At 50.2% G+C, this 19,146-nt stretch overlaps 2 protein-coding genes across 2 annotated transcripts; both read left to right on the top strand.

The window, feature by feature from the left end:
- The first annotated feature begins 4,051 nt into the window (after positions 1–4,051).
- On the top strand, positions 4,052–4,815 carry LOC104381397 (feather keratin Cos2-3). The gene is made up of 2 exons (XM_009989097.2): positions 4,052–4,106; positions 4,409–4,815. The coding sequence occupies exon 2, from the start codon at positions 4,498–4,500 to the stop codon at positions 4,813–4,815; it is 318 nt and encodes a 105-aa protein (XP_009987399.2). The 5' UTR covers positions 4,052–4,106; positions 4,409–4,497.
- Positions 4,816–5,480: 665 nt separating this feature from the next.
- LOC147527014 (olfactory receptor 6F1-like) lies at positions 5,481–19,040 on the top strand. Its single transcript, XM_086626342.1, is given in 3 exon segments — positions 5,481–5,514; positions 18,143–18,949; positions 18,952–19,040. Coding segments are annotated over 3 exon segments (930 nt in total).
- The last annotated feature ends 106 nt before the right edge of the window (positions 19,041–19,146 follow it).

Genomic DNA, 19,146 nt, shown 5'->3' with positions numbered 1-19,146 from the left:
AGTGGAGGCCATGGCAAACAGTATGGGAGCACAGCCCGGCAGCACATTTAATGTCCCTGTGTCAGCTTAAGAAGAATCTGCTAATTTGTGCTGGAATGGAAGAAGTTTGAGGCTCAGGGACAGCTGAGATCTCCTATGGTGACAACAGGTGGATCAGAAGAGAGAGGTGGATTGAAGGGGAGAGAAAAACAGAGGAAGGATCGGAGATCTCTCTTCTCTTCTCCTTTGCAACAGTAAGAGCATCTGGAGAGAATGCATGCAGAACTACAAATGTGAGGCAACATTTCCCGGTGTTTTCCTGTTATTCAGGAGAATTTCCATGCATGGACATGGTAAGGCTGTTAGGAGTTTCATGGAGTGAAAAAGGAATATATGTTGATGAAAAGCCAGGACTTACCCTGCAGTTGCCCCAGGAACACCATGAGGATGAGAGACATGAGGTGCATGATGAGACCAACTGTGCTGTTTGCTGAGTGAGAGAGTCAGAAAACCACCTCCAGCCCCGAGATAACAGAGCTGCCGGAAACGACTCTGTTGTGGGAGCAAAGGAAGAAGCGAGGCTGAGAATTGATCTGTTCTTCCTGTGCCTGAAATGCTCCTCTGGGTTTCTCCCTCCCCTGCACCAGGTTTGCAAGGACTAAAGGGAGGTTGTTCGCTATTGGGAGGTTCTTCTTTGGGCAGTCAGGCCACAGCTGGGCTTCTCCCAGCCCTGCAAGTCAGAAGGTGCTTAAGCATCCCCTCAGGCAGACATACCCTGGTGTAGAAGCGCTGCCTCTCAGTTCCAGGTCTCACTGTGAAAGGGGCCTGGGGCACCTGAAATTTCCTGTAGGAGCCTGAAGGAAGAGACTAAGCAGTCTGCTGTCAGGTAATAGGAGGCTGCAGGCTGTTTTCCTGCTTTTTGCTCCTCTTGGAGATCACACCTAGCCCGACCATCCTCCAGCACAGGAGGAGCGTCCATGGGAAACTTCTGCCCCCCAGTGCCCAGCCAGAGACAGACACCTGCATCCACCTTTCTCAGAGGTGAGAGAGGCAGCTTTGCAGCCACCCATGTGCTTCTTGGCCCTCAGTAGTATCTGAAAGGGAGAAGTAATGGCCACAAGCACCTAGATCCAGGTGTCTGACTCCCTGCCCCCACAGGGCTTTCTCTCCCTTCCCCCCAGGCCACTGATGAAGTCCTTCAAGGGAAACGTCTCTGGGAATAGCACCTGCTGAAAATATCCCAGAGTGTCAAACACATCACTTCTCTCAGGTAGGAGGAAATCCAGTGTAACCCTCTTCTTCACAGGCATCTTCTCTCCATAGCCTCAGGTATCATAATCAGCCTCTTTGTCTGGAGATGACACCCCCCAGAAGGGTGAGAAGAGAGGATAATTTTATAAACTCCAGGGTATTTCTGCATTCAACAGGATCAGACTCCTTACGGGATGAAGTGGCAAAGTATCCAGGCATTGTGCAACACATGAGATGTATAGGGGAAGGAGCAGGGAAAGGGGAGAATCAAGGGAGTTTGGCCTGGACCAGTCCCATGTGAATATGGGGCTGATCCGTGTGCTCTCCTGGCCATGTCTGTTGCTCTGCCTTTTTTGTCCACCTGCCAGTAATTCCCTGGAAATACAGGTATGAAATCCAGCTGAGACAGGGAGCAGGGCTGATCCTTCACTCTGTGCCTCTGAAGCCTCTGACCATGGGCTGTGAACAGCTGTGTCAGCTACTCAAGCCACACAGAGTTCCTCAGGGACCAGCTGGAGCCCTCAGTCTCTTCCCAGAGGCCTCCTGCCAGCTCTCACTCACCTCAGACCTCCAGCCCCTTCAGGCAACTTAGCAAATCTCTTTCTGACTCACTCCTCAAGCAGGAACCTGGCATCCCTTGAGGCTGCGGTCAGTATGTCCACCCCATGCTTTTACCCTGTCTCCTGGCACTCAACTCCAAAGGTTCTGAATCCTGTCCAACAAGCTCGTAGTCTCAACGCCGAGTCACTGTGAGCAGTGTTTGGAGGTGCCTGTGACCTCGATATGCCCTTCTCCTGTGTGTGCAGAGCTTGAACTCCTGAATCCATGGGATGACTTTGTAACGCTAACAGGAACGTTCTGAAATATCTCTGAAAGCCTGTAGCTGGAGAATGCAGTTTTAAATTGTATATCTGAGCTCTAACCAAGTAACAAAAGATGAACCACCTTCTGGTTGTTCATGTCTAAGTCAACTTTGGCGTTAGCACCTTCACATGGGAGTCCCTGTGTTTACGGAGCAGAGGAAAGCACCTGCTCAGGGTTCCCTTGGCCATCCAATGGTCCATGTGAGCAGTGGCAGGTGGCTGCGGCAGGACCCTGCCCTTTCCTTGTCCACAGTGCCTGTTACCTCATTGCTTTCTCATGAGGTCGGCCATCAGCTACACTAGAGCCTCAGCTCAGAAGCAGCTCCATAGAGAGAGGAATCAACCGGATCTGAGCTCTCCCAGATGTCCCTGGCACGGATCTCACCAAGATCCCTAAAAGGCAGGAGAGAAGTCCTCAACTGCACTGTGTCCAACTTGGACCTTACCTCAGGCACACAAATATTCAGGAGGGCAGACGGGCTCAGGAAATTTACACACTGTGCACAGTCCTTGTTGTCCTGTTACCCAACAATAAAGGGGTTAAAGTTTTTGTGTAAAAGTTTCATGAAGGGTTTAGCAGGCAGTAGGTGATTTACGCATAACTAAAGAAACTAACAAGATGTTCATCCTTGAAGCTGTCAGGAGTGATTGAAATGGAGACTCTTTATCCCGAACTCTCTGCCCTTGGAGGGAACATCCCAGAAACTGCATGAACTTTGTTATGTTTTTCTAAACTGTGAACATGCAGTGACTTGGGGGAAAAGGTAATTCCAGCAGGGGGAGATCGCGACCACCGACTCACGGACCACCTGCCCTAAATACACCCCAGACCCAAAAGAAAGGGGCGGAGGAGGAAAACTGAGCATGCGAAGTAATTTACGTGTAAAGCGAGAGAAAATTAACCAATTGTTTCAGAATATGTAAATATGTTATGAATTATGCATGATTGTAGTGTATAACTAATTTTCTGTCCGGAAGCCGGTGTGCACGCTAGGAGGAGAAATCCCCCGTGTACCCAGCGCTGCGATAAAGAATACCTGCTTTCTAAAACTCCAAAACGAGTCTTGGAAAGTTCAGCCTCCTTTTCAGGTATCAGTCCCTCCCAGGAGCAGTCACTGGGCACTCAGACTGAGATTGCAGTGCAGGATATGAAGCTCCTGAGGGCTGAAGACCAAAGCTGTCATCAGTTCTTTGGCTTTCCCATTGCAAGACACAGGGTCTGTCCTTCCACTCATAGCACAGCGATCTCAGGTTCCAAGTTCCTTTCATTCAGTATCTGTTTGCTCCAAGGTCAGCCCCTGCCTGACTCACCACCAGGTTGATGGGCTGCACAAGTCCATTTGACATTGGCTTGGTCACGAGAGGGGGCTGTGTCGCACCCCAGACACTAGCAACACCCTATTAGAAGCAGATCTACTGGCAGATGGCCTGCATAAGGTGGACAGCATTCCTCCACCTTTCTCCTTCAGTTCAAAACTGGTCAGATATTTTTCTGAGAGCAGTGTTAGGCAGGAAGGTGTCAAAAGCAGCAGCACAATGGGGAGGTAACAGCAAGTGACCATTGCAGTGAGCTGACAGGGGAGGGAAAGACAAGGATGGGGCAAATCCTTCTGCATGGGAGTCTTTGGGCCGTCAGCTCAAGACTGCTGGAACTTCTTCCTGAGATCGACACTTCAAACAGCCCCACCAGAGTCATCCAGGCTGATGTCACTTGTCTGCTCTCGACCCGTCCAGCACTTGAGCAGAGTATTCTGCCAGCACTGCTGAATTCCTGCCAGAGAAATCCTGGGGCCTTTCATCTCAGTGCTTAGAAGAAGCCTTCACTGGGGAATGGGTATGGCCGAAAAGGTGTTGGAAACCAAAGCAGAGCCCATATCATTAGCTGTGATGGTTTGTATCCAAGATGATCTTGTCAGAAAATTGTTACCTCTGCAAAGGGTGCCTCTGGTCCTGCAGCAATGCAGGGCAGGTATAAAAGTCAGCCAAAGTTCCTGCTCTCTCATCCACTACTCTGCCTTCTTCTCCTTGGGAAACAGGTGAGTCCAAACTCCCTTCTTCTACTCTTCCAAAGTGAGATCTCTCTTTAATGAATCTCTCAGCTGATGTTGACTCTGTCCTCTGCTGGACACTGGATCTTCTTTTCATGACAGAGGGAAGTGGGGAGGAAGTCTGCTTAGAGAGACTCTGGGATGCGGCTGTGGGCAATTCTGGTTTATGCACTAGGAGAGAGCTTCCCTCGTCTTTGTAAGGACCTGGCAGGCTGCATCAATGAAGACTGTGTCTCTTGGCACTGCCTCCGTCTTCCCATTCAGAAGTGCCCTTGGTTCTTTTGTGACAGGGAAATCAGGCTGCTCTTCACCAACCCTTGTGCTCTGCTTCCTCCCTGCTTCTCTCCCAGGTGCCTATGCAGCCCAGAGACATGTCCTGCTACAACCAGTGCCTTCCATGCCGACCCTGCGGCCCAACCCCGCTGGCCAACAGCTGCAACGAGCCCTGTGTCAGGCAGTGCCAGAACTCCACCATTGCCATTGAGTCCTCTCCTATAGTGGTGACCCTGCCTGGCCCCATTCTCAGCTCCTTCCTACAGAACACCGTTGTGGGCTCCTCCACCTCTGCTGCTGTTGGCAGCATCCTCAGCTGTGACGGAGTGCCCATCGCCTCTGGCTGCTGTGACCTCTCTGGCATTTCCAGACACTACAGTGGCAGAAGATACCTCCTTTGATATAGATGATGGGAAAATTTTATGGAGACACCTTGAGGAACTCAGAACATGGTGCTGGGCGAAGGACTGAGTTTTTAAATGTGTTTTCGGTATAGCTGAATTGCTTTGCCTTTCATTCCTGTTTCTTTGCTCTGGTTCCCCTTTGTAACAAGGTCTCACCAAGGCCATCCTGGTGGGGAACATCTGTCTCCTCTCCCTCAATGGGACAGGCAGATGGACATCATGCAGGAACTTCTCCATGGCCAAGGACTGCAGACTGTCTCCTGCCTCCAAGTATCCATGCACTGCTGTCTTGCACTGAGTGACTTTGTTTCCTTCTTTTGACTCATTAAAGCTGTGCTGCATTCAAGCCTGGCCTCCATGTGTTCCTTTTCCCTGTGGACACTCCCCAAGCTGCCAAAGGAGAAGGGTGTTGCTCTAGGGTAAGAGAGGTTCAGGAAACCCTTCTTCCTTCCCAGACGAATGGGGGGTTGGTATACTCTGCAGTGGTTCCTCTTTTGGGAACCTTTCCTTGGAGCTAGGGAAGACATCTCGGTTTGCTCTGCTGCCATGCATTGAGGCTGGAATCTGGAGCTGAGCATGTGGGAGCTGAGGGCAGTCAGCGCAGAAAAGGGGACAGTAAAATGGTCTATTTCTGAAGAAGATCCCATTGCTCTGATCAGAGCATGGAGGGGAACGTGAAGATCAGCAAGGATGAGGGTACTGGGTGCACTTCCCAAGAGAGCTGCTGTTGGGTGCAGAGCTCTTGACTGCTTTGTTGGTCCCCTCAGGGAATTTGTACTCAGGCTGCCATTCTGCAGAGAGAGGATTTTTTTTACATGTAAAACTCATCCCTTTGGATCCATAAGGGATCCAAAAGGGATACATCCCTTTTGGCAGCCACTACAGTCTCATATTCTATTTCCTGCCATGAAAATCCATATGTCCTGACAAAAGGGTAGAAGTGGAAGGACGGCGATCTCCACACCCATGTCCTCCATCAAGGGGCAATTACAGCCCATGAAACATATCTCAGAATGACTGAAGGCCAAAAGCTTTATAAGGGCATTTCTCTTGTGTGTCTGAAATCCTTTTCCCCTCATCATACTATTAATAACCATCATCAAAAGCAGCACGAGGCAGAGGGAGGGGCGGCATTTCTTCTGACAGATGAGTAAGCCCTTTGGCCAAAGCACCGCCAGAGCAGTGCTACTGGCTCTTGGCATGACCTCTAGTTTTGCTGCCCAACTCAACTGATCTTGGAAAGGTAGGAAAGAGGCACAGGATCTGTGCAGGTTTTACAATTCAGACTAAGGGCTTTGTTGCCAGAAGTTGTTTTTTTTTAACAGTGATTTCAGTCGTGCTGTGGCTACGCTTTGTGGAAGGCAGGAACTGAGCTGTTTCAACCCGTGCTTCCCATTTCACTGCTGTGGCCTGTTTCTATGGCCCACGTGCCCTCACCCACATGGGAGACCCCTTAAAAGAGTCACTAGGCAGAGCAGTGGCTGTTCTTTCTGTCATTCTTACTCCCCTGCTCAAGCCCTTGATTTACACCCTAAGAAACAAGGATGTGAAACTGCTCTGAGCAGGCTCAAGAGCTGGTATTTCTTCACATGAAGTCAAGAACTGCCAGGGTGTCGTCACCCTCACCCCAAGATCACCATACATCAAGGAGGTGATGATCTGTGTAACCTGAGGACACCCTGTGCTCTGCTGTGCTGTGCTGCAGGCAAAGCTTGGCCATCAGGCCCGTGTTGTGCTGCACAAACCAGAGTTAAAACACGGCCCGTCGATTGTAACCGATGAGCCTGTAGGCAGCTCCTGCTCCGTGCCAGTGATTACACCACCTGGTGTCCTTGCCTGTGTCTGAAAGTGCAGTAAGAATTTCTCACGTGAACATCCTTTCTGTTTGACAGCAGAAATGCTGAATAGAGCTGTTCGATTTTATGAAAATCCTCTAAAAGCATGACTGACTAAAACGGGGTAACCCTTGAATGGGCAGGATCTGTGTGGCATGATGTGCCCCGGAACCCTGAGGCTCCTGAGGAAGTCAGGATAGAGGAGGAGTCTATTCTGGTTGATGAGGACTTGGTTAGGGACCAGTTAAGTAACCTGGCCTTCCATAAGTCCATGGGTCCTGATGGGATGCACCCGCGGGTGCTGAGGGAGCTGGCAGATGTCATTGCCCGGCCACTCGCCATCATCTTTGCTAAATTGTGGGGAATGGGAGAGGTGCTTGAGGACTGGAGGAAAGCAAATGTCACTCCGGTCTTCAAAAAGGGCAAGAAGGAAGACCCAGGTAACTATAGACTGGTCAGCCTCACCTTCATTCCTGGAAAGATAATGGAACAACTTCTCCTTGGTGTTGTCTCTAGGCCTATCAAGGATAAGAGGGTCATTAGGGGCAGTCAACATGGCTTCACTAAGGGGAAGTCGTGCTTGACAAACCTGATAGCCTTTTATGAGGAGATCACCCAGTGGGTGGATGATGGTAGAGCAGTGGATGTGGTCTATCTTGACTTCAGTAAAGCATTTGACACAGTCTTCTACGGCATCCTCACAGCTAAACTAAGGAGTTGTGGTCTGGATGATCGGGTAGTGAGGTGGATTGTGAATTGGCTGAAGGATAGAAGCCAGAGAGTAGTGGTCAATGGGACAGAGTCCAGTTAGAGGCCTGTATCCAGTGGAGTCCCTCAAGGGTCGGTACTGGGACCTGTATTGTTCAACATATTTGTTGATGATTCGGATGAGGGAATAGAGTGCACGGTCAGCAAGTTTGCTGATGACACTAAACTGGGAGGAGTGGCTGACACACCTGAAGGCTGTGCTGCCATTCAGAGAGACCTGGACAGGCTGGAGAGTTGGGTGGGGAGAAATTTAATGAAATACAACGAGGGCAAGTGTGGAGTCTTGCATCTGGGTAAGAACAACCCCATTTACCAGTACAAGTTGGGGACTGAACTGTTGGGGAGCAGCACAGAGGAAAGGGCCCTGGGGGTCCTGGTGGACAGCAGGATGACCATGAGCCAGCGATGTGCCCTTGTGACCAAGAAGGCCAATGGCATTCTGGGGTGTATTAGAAGGGGTGTGGTTAGTAGGTTGAGAGAGGTTCTCCTCCCCCTCTACTCTGCCCTGGTGAGGCCGCATCTGGAATATTGTGTCCAGTTCTGGGCCCCTCAGTTCAAGAAGGACAAGGAACTGCTTGAAAGAGTCCAGCGTAAGGCCACAAAGATGATTAAGGGTGTGGAGCATCTCCCTTATGAGGAAGGGCTGGAGGGAGCTGGGTCTCTTTAGCTTGGAAAAGAGGAGACTGAGGGGGGACCTCATTAATGTTTATAAATATGTAAGGGGTGACTGTCATGAGGATGGAGCCAGGCTTTTCTCAGTGGCATTCAATTATAGGACAAGGGGAAACGGATATAAGCTGGAACATAGGAGGTTCTGCTTAAACATGAGGAAGAATTTCTTCCCAGTAAGGGTAACAGAACACTGGAACAGGCTGCCCAGAGAGGTTGTGGAGTCTCCTTCTCTGGAGATGTTCCAAACCCGCCTGGACGCATTCTTGTGTGATCTGATCTAGGTGGTTCTGTTCAGGCAGGGGGATTGGACTAGATGATCCTTTGAGGTCCCTTCCAATCCCTGACATTCTGTGATTCTGCAATTCTGTGATTCTGTGATTGGAGCCACCCATAGGACAGCCCATAGAATGTGCAGAAATGGTTTTGCCTGTAGGAACCTTGGCTGCAAGAGAAACTCAGCCAGCTCACACTGACAGAGGAGGCTGCAGGCAGCTCCCTCTCCCTGCAGGCAATTACACGACCTGCACCTGCATGCAGAACACAAGAAGAAAAAAGGCCAGCACATCAATTAAACTGGGGAAAAACTAAACAGAATGCAGGAACGTTCTCAGGGTAGCCAGAACATTCTTTCCAGCTGCTCTGTAAATTAATGTTGCTGCTGCATTTCTCTGCCTTTCGAAGAGAGGGCACTTACCTGACAGGGAGTCTAGAGACAGGTTCACTACTTGTGATGCATCACTGGTGATGTCCCAGCCTCAGTGTCTGTGGCCTGAGTGGAGCCTGGTTTGTCCCAGACACACCGCCTTCTGCTGCCACCTGAGTGTGTCACTGTGGCATCACTCCCTTCCCAAGGGCAGGGGCTGGTCCCAGACCCTTTAGGAGACCGACGCAGCCTCCCAGATGGCCCCCCACTGGGTGCACACTGCCACCCAAGTAAGCTGTAGGACTTGTCCCCCAGGTGTATCAGCTCAGGTCACGGCTGGGGAAGTCACCTGTGGGAGTTGTGCCAGGGTGGAGGAACTCCTCTGCCTGGTGATGGAGCTCAGAGAGGAGGTGAACAGGTTGAGGGTCATCAGGGAGTGCGAGAGGGAGATTGACCAATGGACCAGCACCCTGTGCTCCCTCCCACAGACCCAACAGACAACCACAGCTGCTCTGACTGAGGAGCCCCCACCCTCTCCCTGCCTGTCCAGGAAGAGGAATTCAGGTGGGAATGAGGAATGGCAGCAGGTCCCCGCCCGATGCGGCAAGCCTGCCCCCTCTGCTCCCACATCTACCTCCCAGGTTCTGTTGCATAACAGATATGAAGCTCTGCAAGTGGAACCAACCCCCAGGGAGGACGACAACACACACGTTAGAATCCTTCCCGAGGTCCACACATACCATCAAGACATCCTCAGTTAAGAAGAAAAGGTGGGTGATTGTGTTAGGCAACTCCCTTTTGAGGGGTGTGGAGGGCCCGATTAGTAGACCGGACCCTTTACATAGGGAGGTCTGCTCCCTTCCTGGGGCAACAATTAGGGATGTGATAAAAAAACTCCCATCTATAGTCAGGCCCACGGATTACTATCCTCTTCTTATTTTCCAAGTTGGTAATGACGGATTTAGGAAAAGAAACATTTGGGCAATTAAGAGGGACCTCAGGGTTTTGGGAAGAATGGTGAAGGAATCGGGGGCCCAAGTGATATTCTCTTCTATCATACCGACTTCGGGACATGACACGGGATGGAAAACAAAGAGTGAGGATTTAACTAATTGGCTACATAAGTGGTGTGAGGAACAAAACCTACGAAGGCAGACCTTCTCAAGGCCAGGTCTTTTATCCAGGGATGGGGCAGATTTGTCTCCATGGGGGGAAAAGGCTACTTGCTGCAGAACTAGCTGGGATCGTCAATAGGGCTTTAAACTAGACGTGAAGGGGGTGTGGGGCATTGCCAGACTGGGAGGAATAACAGCCAAGGAACGTCCTCCAGTGTCTGATGAGAGGAGTGTAAGCAGGTACCTTTGGCCTGCCACCTCAGTGATAGTAGGGGGTGATATGTGTAGTCAGGGGCAACACACAAGTTGCCTTGAGGTAAAAGAAAATCCCAAAAATAACGGCTCAGGAAATAAAACTACCCCCCCCTCAGGGATGCGGTGGGGTCGAGAGCCCAACTTAAGTGCTTCTATATGAACGCACGCAGTATGGGCAATAAACAAGAGGAACTGGAAGCCCTCATTAACCAGGGAAGCTATGACATAGTTGCCATCACAGAAACATGGTGGGATGACTCGTGTAATTGGAGCGCTACCATGGATGGCTACAAGCTCTTCAGGAGGGATAGGAGAGGTAGGAGAGGTGGCAGGGTTGCCCTTTATGTAAGGGAAGGTCTAGAATGCTTAGAGTTTAATGTTGGGGACGACTTGGTGGAGTGTCTGTGGGTAAAAATCCAAGGGGAGCCTATGAAGGCGGATATTGTAGTGGGAATCTGCTACAGGCCACCCTATCAGGGCAGTGAGGCTGACAAACTATTTTTTAAACAACTGGGGGAAGTCTCACGTTCACTAGCCCTTGTCCTTGTGGGTGACTTTAACCTACCTGATGTCTGTTGGAAGTATAACACGGCAGTCAGGAAACAGTCTAGGTGATTCCTGGAGTGTGTGGAGGACAACTTCCTATCACAACTGGTCAGTGAACCGACTAGAGAAGGTGCTCCCCTAGACCTGCTGTTTGTGAACAGAGAAGGTCTCATGGGAGATGTGAAGGTTGGAGGACGCCTGGGGCGTAGTGACCACGAGATAATAGAATTCTCAATTCTAGGGGAAGTTAGGAGGGGGAGCACTAAAACGGCCAAGCTGGACTTTGGGAGAGCAAACTTTGGACTGTTCAGAAGTTTGGTCAATAAAGTCCAATGGGAGACAGCTCTCAAGGGTAAGGGGGCGCAGGAGGGCTTGTTACTCCTCAGAAAGGAAATTCTGGAGGCACAGGAGCGAGCTGTCCCTGTGTGCTGGAAATCGAGTCGCTGGGGTAGAAAACCGGCTTGGATGATCAAGGAGATTTGGGAACATCTCAAAAGAAAAAGGGAAGTCTATAAGTCTTGGAAGAATGGGCAGGCGTCCAGGGAGGACTACAGGGAGGAAGTTAGGGCATGTAGAGAGATAATCCGGGGGGCAAAAGCCCAACTGGAACTTAGACTAGCCAGCTCCATAAAGGACAACAAAAAGTCCTTCTATAAATACATTAATAACAAAAGGAGGGCTAAAGATCACCTCCAGCCCCTACTGGACACAGGGGGTACGTTAGTCACTAGGGATGAGGACAAGGCTGAGGTCCTTAATGCCTTCTTTGCCTCAGTCTTTAATAATAAGGTTAGTAGTTCCCAGGTGAGCTGGCCTATGGTGTCTGAGAGCAGGGAGGGAGAGCAAATCAAAGCTCCTGTGATCCAAGAGGAACGGGTCAAGGATCTGCTTCATCGGCTGGATGCCCACAAGTCCATGGGGCCTGATGGTATCCACCCGAGAGCCCTGAGAGAGCTGGCGGATGTCATTGCCAAACCCCTGTCCATGATCTTTGGACAGTCTTGGCTCACTGGGGAAGTTCCGCTGGACTGGAGGCTGGCGGATGTTACCCCCATTTACAAAAAAGGGCGGAAGGAGGATCCGGGGAACTACAGGCCTGTCAGTCTGACCTCGGTGACGGGCAAAGTCATGGAACAGGTTATCCTGAGTGCTATTAATGAGCACATACAGGTTAACCGGGTGATCAGGCCCAGTCAACATGGGTTTATGAAAGGCAGGTCTTGCCAATCAAACCTGATCACCTTCTATGACAGGGTGACCCGCCTGGTTGACGAGGGAAGGGCTGTGGATGTAGTTTTCCTTGACCTCAGTAAAGCCTTTGATACAGTCCCTCATAGTGTTCTGGTGGAGAAACTGATAACTGCTGGCCTGGATAGGCACACCCTCCCTTGGGTTAAAAACTGGCTGGATGGCTGGGCCCAAAGAATGGTGGTAAATGGGGCTAAATCCGGCCGGAGGCCGGTCACCAGTGGGGTTCCCCAGGGCTCAGTGCTGGGTCCGGTTCTGTTTAACATCTTTATCAATGACCTGGATGAGGGGATTGAATGTACCCTCAGTAAATTTGCGGACAACACCAAGCTGGGAGGCTGTGTCGATCTGCTCGAGGGTAGGGAGGCCCTTCAGAGGGATTTGGACAGACTGGATCGTTGGGCTGAGGCCAATGGCATGAGCTTTAATAAGGCCAAGTGCAGAGTCCTTCACTTGGGGTGTAAAAACCCCAAGCATCGCTACAGGCTCGGGGAAGAGTGGCTGGAGAGCTGCCTGGCGGAGAAGGACCTGGGGGTGTTGGTTGACTACCGGCTTGATATGAGCCAGCAGTGTGCCCAGGTGGCCAAAAAGGCCAATGGGATACTGGCGTGTATCAAGAATAGTGTGACCAGCAGGAACAGGGAAGTGATCCTGCCCCTGTACTCGGCACTGGTGAGGCCGCACCTGGAATATTGTGTCCAGTTTTGGGCCCCTCGCTTTAAGAGAGATATTGAGCTCCTGGAGCGGGTCCAGAGAAGGGCGACTAAACTGGTCAGGGGGCTGGAAAATAAAACTTATGGGGAGCGGCTGAGGGAGTTGGGGCTGTTTAGCCTGCAGAAGAGGAGGCTGAGGGGAGACCTGATTACGGCCTGCAAACACTTGAGAAGGGATGGTGGGGAGGTGGGGGAAGGGCTCTTTACATTAGTGTTGGGTGATAGAACAAGAGGAAATGGGTATAAGCTTAGTCAGGGGAGATTCAGGTTGGATGTTAGAAAGAATTTCTTCTCTGAAAGGGTTGTCAGCCACTGGAGTAGGATGCCCAGGGAGGTGGTTGAGTCTCCATCCCTGGATGTGTTTAAGAATAGGGTGGATGATCTACTTAGGGATATGGTTTACTGGGGGATTAGGGACGGTTGGACTGGATGATATCTAAGGTCTTTTCCAACCTAGAAAATCTATGAAATCTATGAAATCATTAAGGTCAGGCAAGATCTTTTAACACTGCAGAATTCTTTTTTTTTCTTCCTTCTGATGTGGGGATTCTTTGTGTGGCAACAGAGGGGACGTTCTCTAGTTCTTATGTTACCTTTCACACACAGGCTTGAGATGTGGAGAGGCTCAATGCCTGGAAAGGCCATGACAGCTTTGACTCTGCTGTGGTTTCTCTCTGTCTTACAGTGAGAAAACACTTGACTGAACCACTGCCAAACCCCTGAGCTCACAAAAGCTGATGGGACTGGCCAGTGACTGATTGGTTGCCTTAACTGTAGGGTCTGAAGAATTTGCCTAGAATAATCTAGAGGGGCTGAGAGCTGGTGTTGGGAGTCCTGGTTCTCAGCGGGGTGTGTGCATGATTGTACTCAGGTACCTGTTCCTCTGGCTGCGCTCACACGTCCATTCACACATACACGTGTGCACCTGTGGTAATACCCATGCAGTGGTGGATGTGCACAAATGTTCTGGTGTGTGTGTGTGTGTTTGGGCAGTTGTGTCCACCACTGTGTACGTATTTTAGCACCCACATGCCTTCATGCAGGAGAGCATGACTGTGCATGACTAGTCTGCACATACCTAATTGTGTGGGCACAAGTGTGTGCAGATGTGTGCTTTTGTGTGTGTACCTCTGTAGGGCAGCACACATGTATATCTGTATGCAAATGCATGTGTGCAGGAGCACGCACATGTGTAAACGTGTGTGAATATCTGTGTGTTCATGTTGGTATGGGGGCGGCTGTGCATGTTGGTATGGACATGGGCTCCTTTGGAAACATGTTTGTTCACATCTCTTTTTAAGTACACATGTATTGGTTGTTTTTTGGGTGCGTGTAAGCACACGTGTGTGGTTGTGCACGTGTGTGTGAATTTCTGTGTGCACCGAAGAGGAAATTCGGATTGTAACTGCTCAGCAGCGGTAATTTGTGACCAAGGAATGATCTTTCATGGAGGGCAAGAAGGGCCAAATACAGAAGGGGTGAGAGTGGCTGGCAGCAGGAATGCCAAAGACAAAAGGCCTCCTTGCAAGGGAGTGCAGTTTCCCTTGGTGATGCAAGAAGACACAGCCACAGCATTGTCTTGGAGCAATCCTGGAATGAGAATGCTCAGTGGCCACCTGTGGGCAGCAGAGCTGGTGCCAAGGGATTGACCCAATGTCAGGCTGAGGTGCCTCATGGAACTGCTCACAGGATGGGTGCTGGTGCCAGTGAACATAAGGAATTGGCTCCTGCTGCATCTTTGCAGACTCCTTGCAGAACTGCTTTTGATGGTAGGACTCTGCCCAACACATTGGGAATTTGGTGACTTTTTTCATATCTAAGCAAAAGCAGGTGTTTAATTTGCCTCATGGGTACAATAAAAATTCACCACCAGCACACGTTTGTGTGTGTGCATGTCTGTGAGTGTGCCTACTCTGTGTGCCTACAGGTGCGCGTGTGTGTGCACCCACGAGGGTATGTCAAAGTTCTGCCTAAAATCAAGGCACCCCACAGCCAGTGCCCCTCCCCTTCCCCTCAGTGCCAGTCACATCCTCAGAGAAAGCAAGGAGGTTGGTGAGGCACGATTTGCCCTCAGGAAACCCATCTGAGATACTCCCAACCCCCTTCTGGCCTTTCCTGAGTTTAGGAATGGCTGCTGACAGGATTTGCTCCATCTTCTTTCCAGGGACTGAGTAGAGACTGTCCAGTCAGCTCCTTGAACACCCTTGGATGCATGCCTCGTGATCCCACGAACTTGTGTATGGCCAAATGCTAGTAAAAACTCCAGTTCTTTCTTCTTTTACTGTGGGTGCTGCTAAATTCCCAGAGAGAGTGCGGGAAGGCTAAGGGGTGTGGTAGGCATGAGGAGAAGCCATACCAGTAAAAAACGAGGAGAAATAGGCATTGACTACATCACTCCTTTCCCTGTCATTGGTCACCAGGTCCCTGTCCTTACCGAGCAATAAACTCACATCTACACAGCCTTCCAGGAACCTCCATCCCATGGCTAAACGCCATATCCATGTCCACAGTACTCAAGGACAGATGGATAGGGGTGAGAAAGACTTTTTGCGGGTGAATGGGCTCCATCTGGGCACGTTTCTCATTAGCTGCATCTCCCCCTCACACTAAGAACAGACGAGTCTCTCCTCAACAACACTGAAGCCTTGGACATAAGACTTGCAGAAGATGACTCTGTCAAGTCCAACACCTGTGCAGTGGTCCTGGACAATACAGACAGTCTCTCTTCAGGTATAAGTCTTCTCAATTAACTCTAGATGCCCAGAGGTCAAGACTTGGCGGAGGGGGGGCGTGTGTTTTGTCTAAGCCAACTGTCTAGTCTATCTGGAGTGTAAACAGGAGAAAAATGTGCTTGTAAGGCGTGCATTTCCTGATCTGTATGATATAGGGTGAACCAAGGATTGACAGTGCCTATTTCTCTCTGCTGATGATCAATGGAGCAAAGATGAGTAGCTCACCTGCAGACACCTGCTCTGGAGGCACAGGAGATCAATTTCCTCCTTTTCACATTTTGTCTGGCTGTCAATACCTACTAGGTGGATGGAGAGCAAACAACGTCAGACAGTTGTGTACCCCTAGTAGCTATGCTGAGAAACAGATGTCAGGGGAGGAAATGGAGGTATTTGCAAAAGCTTCCTGTGCTGAGGCTTGGAAGAAAGCAAATACAGAGATCACAGATCACATCATCACAGAGATGACAACATCATCACATCATCGGCATCATAGAGACATGGTGGAATGACTCCTGTGATTGGAGTGTTGGACTAGAGGAGTATAAACTGTTCAGGAAGGACAGGCAGGGGAGACGAGGAGGGGGTGTTGCCCTCTATGTCAACAAACGGCTAGAATGCATGGAGCTCCACCTGGCAAGTGATTACAAAAGAACCGAGTGCCTGTGGGCCAGGGTGAAAGGAAGGGTAGGAGACTTTACAGTGGGGGTGTGCTACAGACCACACAATCAGGAGGACCAAGTGGATGAGGCCCTACATAGGCAGACAGGAGTTGCTGCTCAATCACAAGTCCTGGTCCTCATGGGGGATTTTAACCACCCCAACATCAGTTGGAAAAACAAGATGGTGGGGAACAAGCAATCCAGGGGATTCCTGGAATGCATTAATGATAACTTCCTTATCCAAGTGATAGAGGAACCAATGAGGAGAAGTGCCATGTTAGACCTCGTTCTTGTCAATAGGGAACGGCTGGTAGGTAATGTTGAACTCATGGGTAGCCTTGGCTGCAGTGACCATGAGATGGTGGAGTTTGAGATCCTAAGGGCAGCTAAGAGGGAAAGCTCAGTAAGCTTGAAACCCTCGATTTCAGAAGAGCTGACATTTCCAGCTTCAGGAACCTCCTTGGTAGTGTGCCATGGGATAAAGCCCTGGAGGGACTGGGAGCCCAAGATTGCTGGTTGACTTTCAAGGATCATCTCCTCCAAGTTCAAAGGCATTGCATCCCTAAAAGGAAGAAATCGGGCAAAACCACCAGGAGACCTATATGGATAAACAAAGAACTCCTGGCTAAAATCAAATACAAAAGGGGAATACACAAAGCATGGAAGCAGGGACTGGTAACCTGGGATGATCACAAGGAAGTTGCTCGTGTACTCAGAGACCGGGTTAGAAAAGCTAAGGCCCTGACAGAGTCAAATCTGGCCAGCCATATTAGAAATAACAGAAAAGGATTTTATAGGTATGTGAGAGAAAAAAGAACGAGAGAGAATGTGGGGCCTCTCCAGAAGGATATAGGTGACCTGGTTACTGAGGACCTGGAGAAGGCTGTGGGGCAAGTCGTGCCTGACTAATTTAGTGGCCTTCTACGACAAAGCTACAGTGCCTTCTACGACAAAGCTACATGGGTAAAGCAACGGATGTCATTTTTCTGGACTTGTGCAAGGCGTTTTACACTGTCCCACATGACATTCTTGTCTCTAAAATGAAGAGACACAGATTTGACAGATAGACCACTCGGTGGATAAAGAACTGGCTGGATGGTCACACTCAAAGAGTTGTGGTCAATGGTTCAATGTCTACATGGAGACCAGTGTCAAGTGGTGTTCCTCAGGGGTCTGTTCTGGGTCCAGTGCTGTTCAACATCTTTGTCAGCGACATGGATGACGGCATTGAGTGCACCCTCAGTAAGTTTGCCGATGACACCAAGTTGTGTGGTGCCGTGGACTCACTGAGGGAAGAGATGCCGTCCAGAGGGACCTTGATAGGCTTGAGAATTGGGCCAGTACAAACTGCATGAGCTTCAACAAGTCAAAATGCAAGGTCCTTCACCTGGGTTGGGCCAATCCCAGGCACAAATATAAACCAGGCACAGAGTGGGTTGAGAGTAGCCCTGAAGAGATGGATTTGGGGGTGTTTATAGATGAGAAGTTCAACATGAGCCGGCAGTGCGCTCACGCGGCCCAGAAGGCCAACCGCATCCTGGGATGTATCAAGAGAAGCGTGGTCAGCAGGTCAAGAGACGTGATTCTTCCCCTTTATTCTGCTCTTGTGAGACCCCACCTCGCGTACTGTGTCCAGTTCTGGTGTCTCCACCGTAAGAGAGACATAGATTTGCTGGAGCGTGTTCAGAGGAGGGCCACAAAGATGATCCAGGGGCTGGAGCACCTCTGCTACGAGGACAGGTTGCGGGAGCTGGGATTGTTCAGCCTTGAAAAGAGAAGACTTCGGGGGGACCTAATAGCTGCCTTCCAATACCTGAAGGGAACCTACAGGAAGGCTGGGGAGGGACTTGTTACAAGAGTGTCCACTGATAGGACAAGGGGAAATGGGTTTAAGTTGAAGGAGAAAAGATTTAGATTAGATCTTAGGAAGAAATTCTTCAGTACAAGGGTGGTGAGACTTTGGAATAGATTGCCCAGAGAAGTTGTGGATGCCCCTCCCTGGAGGTGTTCAAGGCCAGGTTGGATAGAGCCTTGAGTAGCCTGATCTACTTGAGAGGCGTCCCTGCCCATGACAGGGAGGTTGGATTAGATGATCTCTAAGGTCCCTTCCACTTGAGGGCACACTGCAAATAGGATAGGTGTGGAAGAATTCATCCTTCTTGGCTTCCCAGGCATGTGGCATTTCCGGATCTGCCTTGCGGTGGTCTTTGCACTGACATACTCCCTGACAGTAACAGGCAATGCATCCATCATCGCCCTTGTGAGGATGAACAGCAACCTCCATACCCCAATGTACTTCTTCCTGTGTAATCTCTCCTTTCTGGAGATCTGGTACACTATGGGCATTGTTCCCAAGGCCATAGGACTCATGCTGGGGACTAGCCAGACCATCTCCTTCAGAGTCTGCATCCTCCAGTTGTTCTTCCTTCTCTCTCTAGGCTCCACGGAGTGTTTTCTCCTGCCTGTCATGGCCTATGACCGCTACTTAGCCATATGCTACCCCCTGAGTTACAGCTCCCTCATGAACAATGTCCTCTCTGCTCGGCTGGCACTCAGCTCCTGGCTGGGAGGCTTTCTGGCCATCTCACTGCTGGCCTTTCTGACATCCAGGCTGATGTTCTGTGGGTCACATGTCATAAACCATTTCCTCTGCAAGACAGATTCCTGCCTTGCCCTCTCCTGCAGTGACATATGGCACGCGGAGTTAGTGACCTTCATTGTCTCCATAATTGTTGTGGTGGCCTCCTGTGTGGTCACCCTGGTCTCCTACATGTATATCACTTCTTCCATGGTAAGAATCCAGTCAGCCCATGGCCAGAAAAAGGCCTTTTCCACTTGCTCTGCCCATCTCAGCATCATCACAATTTGGTATGGCTCCACTATGTTCCTATACGTTAAAGTATCAGCTGAGAACTCGCTGGATCGGAACAAACTTGTGATTACCTTCATGCAGTTGTAACTTCTTTGTTGAACCCCTTCATTTACACACTCAGGAGCAAAGAAATGAAGCAAGTTGTGGGGTTTCCGAAAAAATGAAGTGGCCTTTCAAAGGGCCTCAGGGGGACCCAACAGATTCATCCCCTCCCTCCCTTCTGACCTGTAAAATTCCTCACCAAAGTGTAAGTTCATCTGGTCATCACAG

Source organism: Tauraco erythrolophus, chromosome 25, assembly GCF_009769465.1.
Source record: "Tauraco erythrolophus isolate bTauEry1 chromosome 25, bTauEry1.pri, whole genome shotgun sequence".
In the NCBI taxonomy this organism is placed as follows: Eukaryota; Metazoa; Chordata; class Aves; order Musophagiformes; family Musophagidae; genus Tauraco; species Tauraco erythrolophus.
This window is presented reverse-complemented; position numbering and strand designations above follow the sequence as displayed.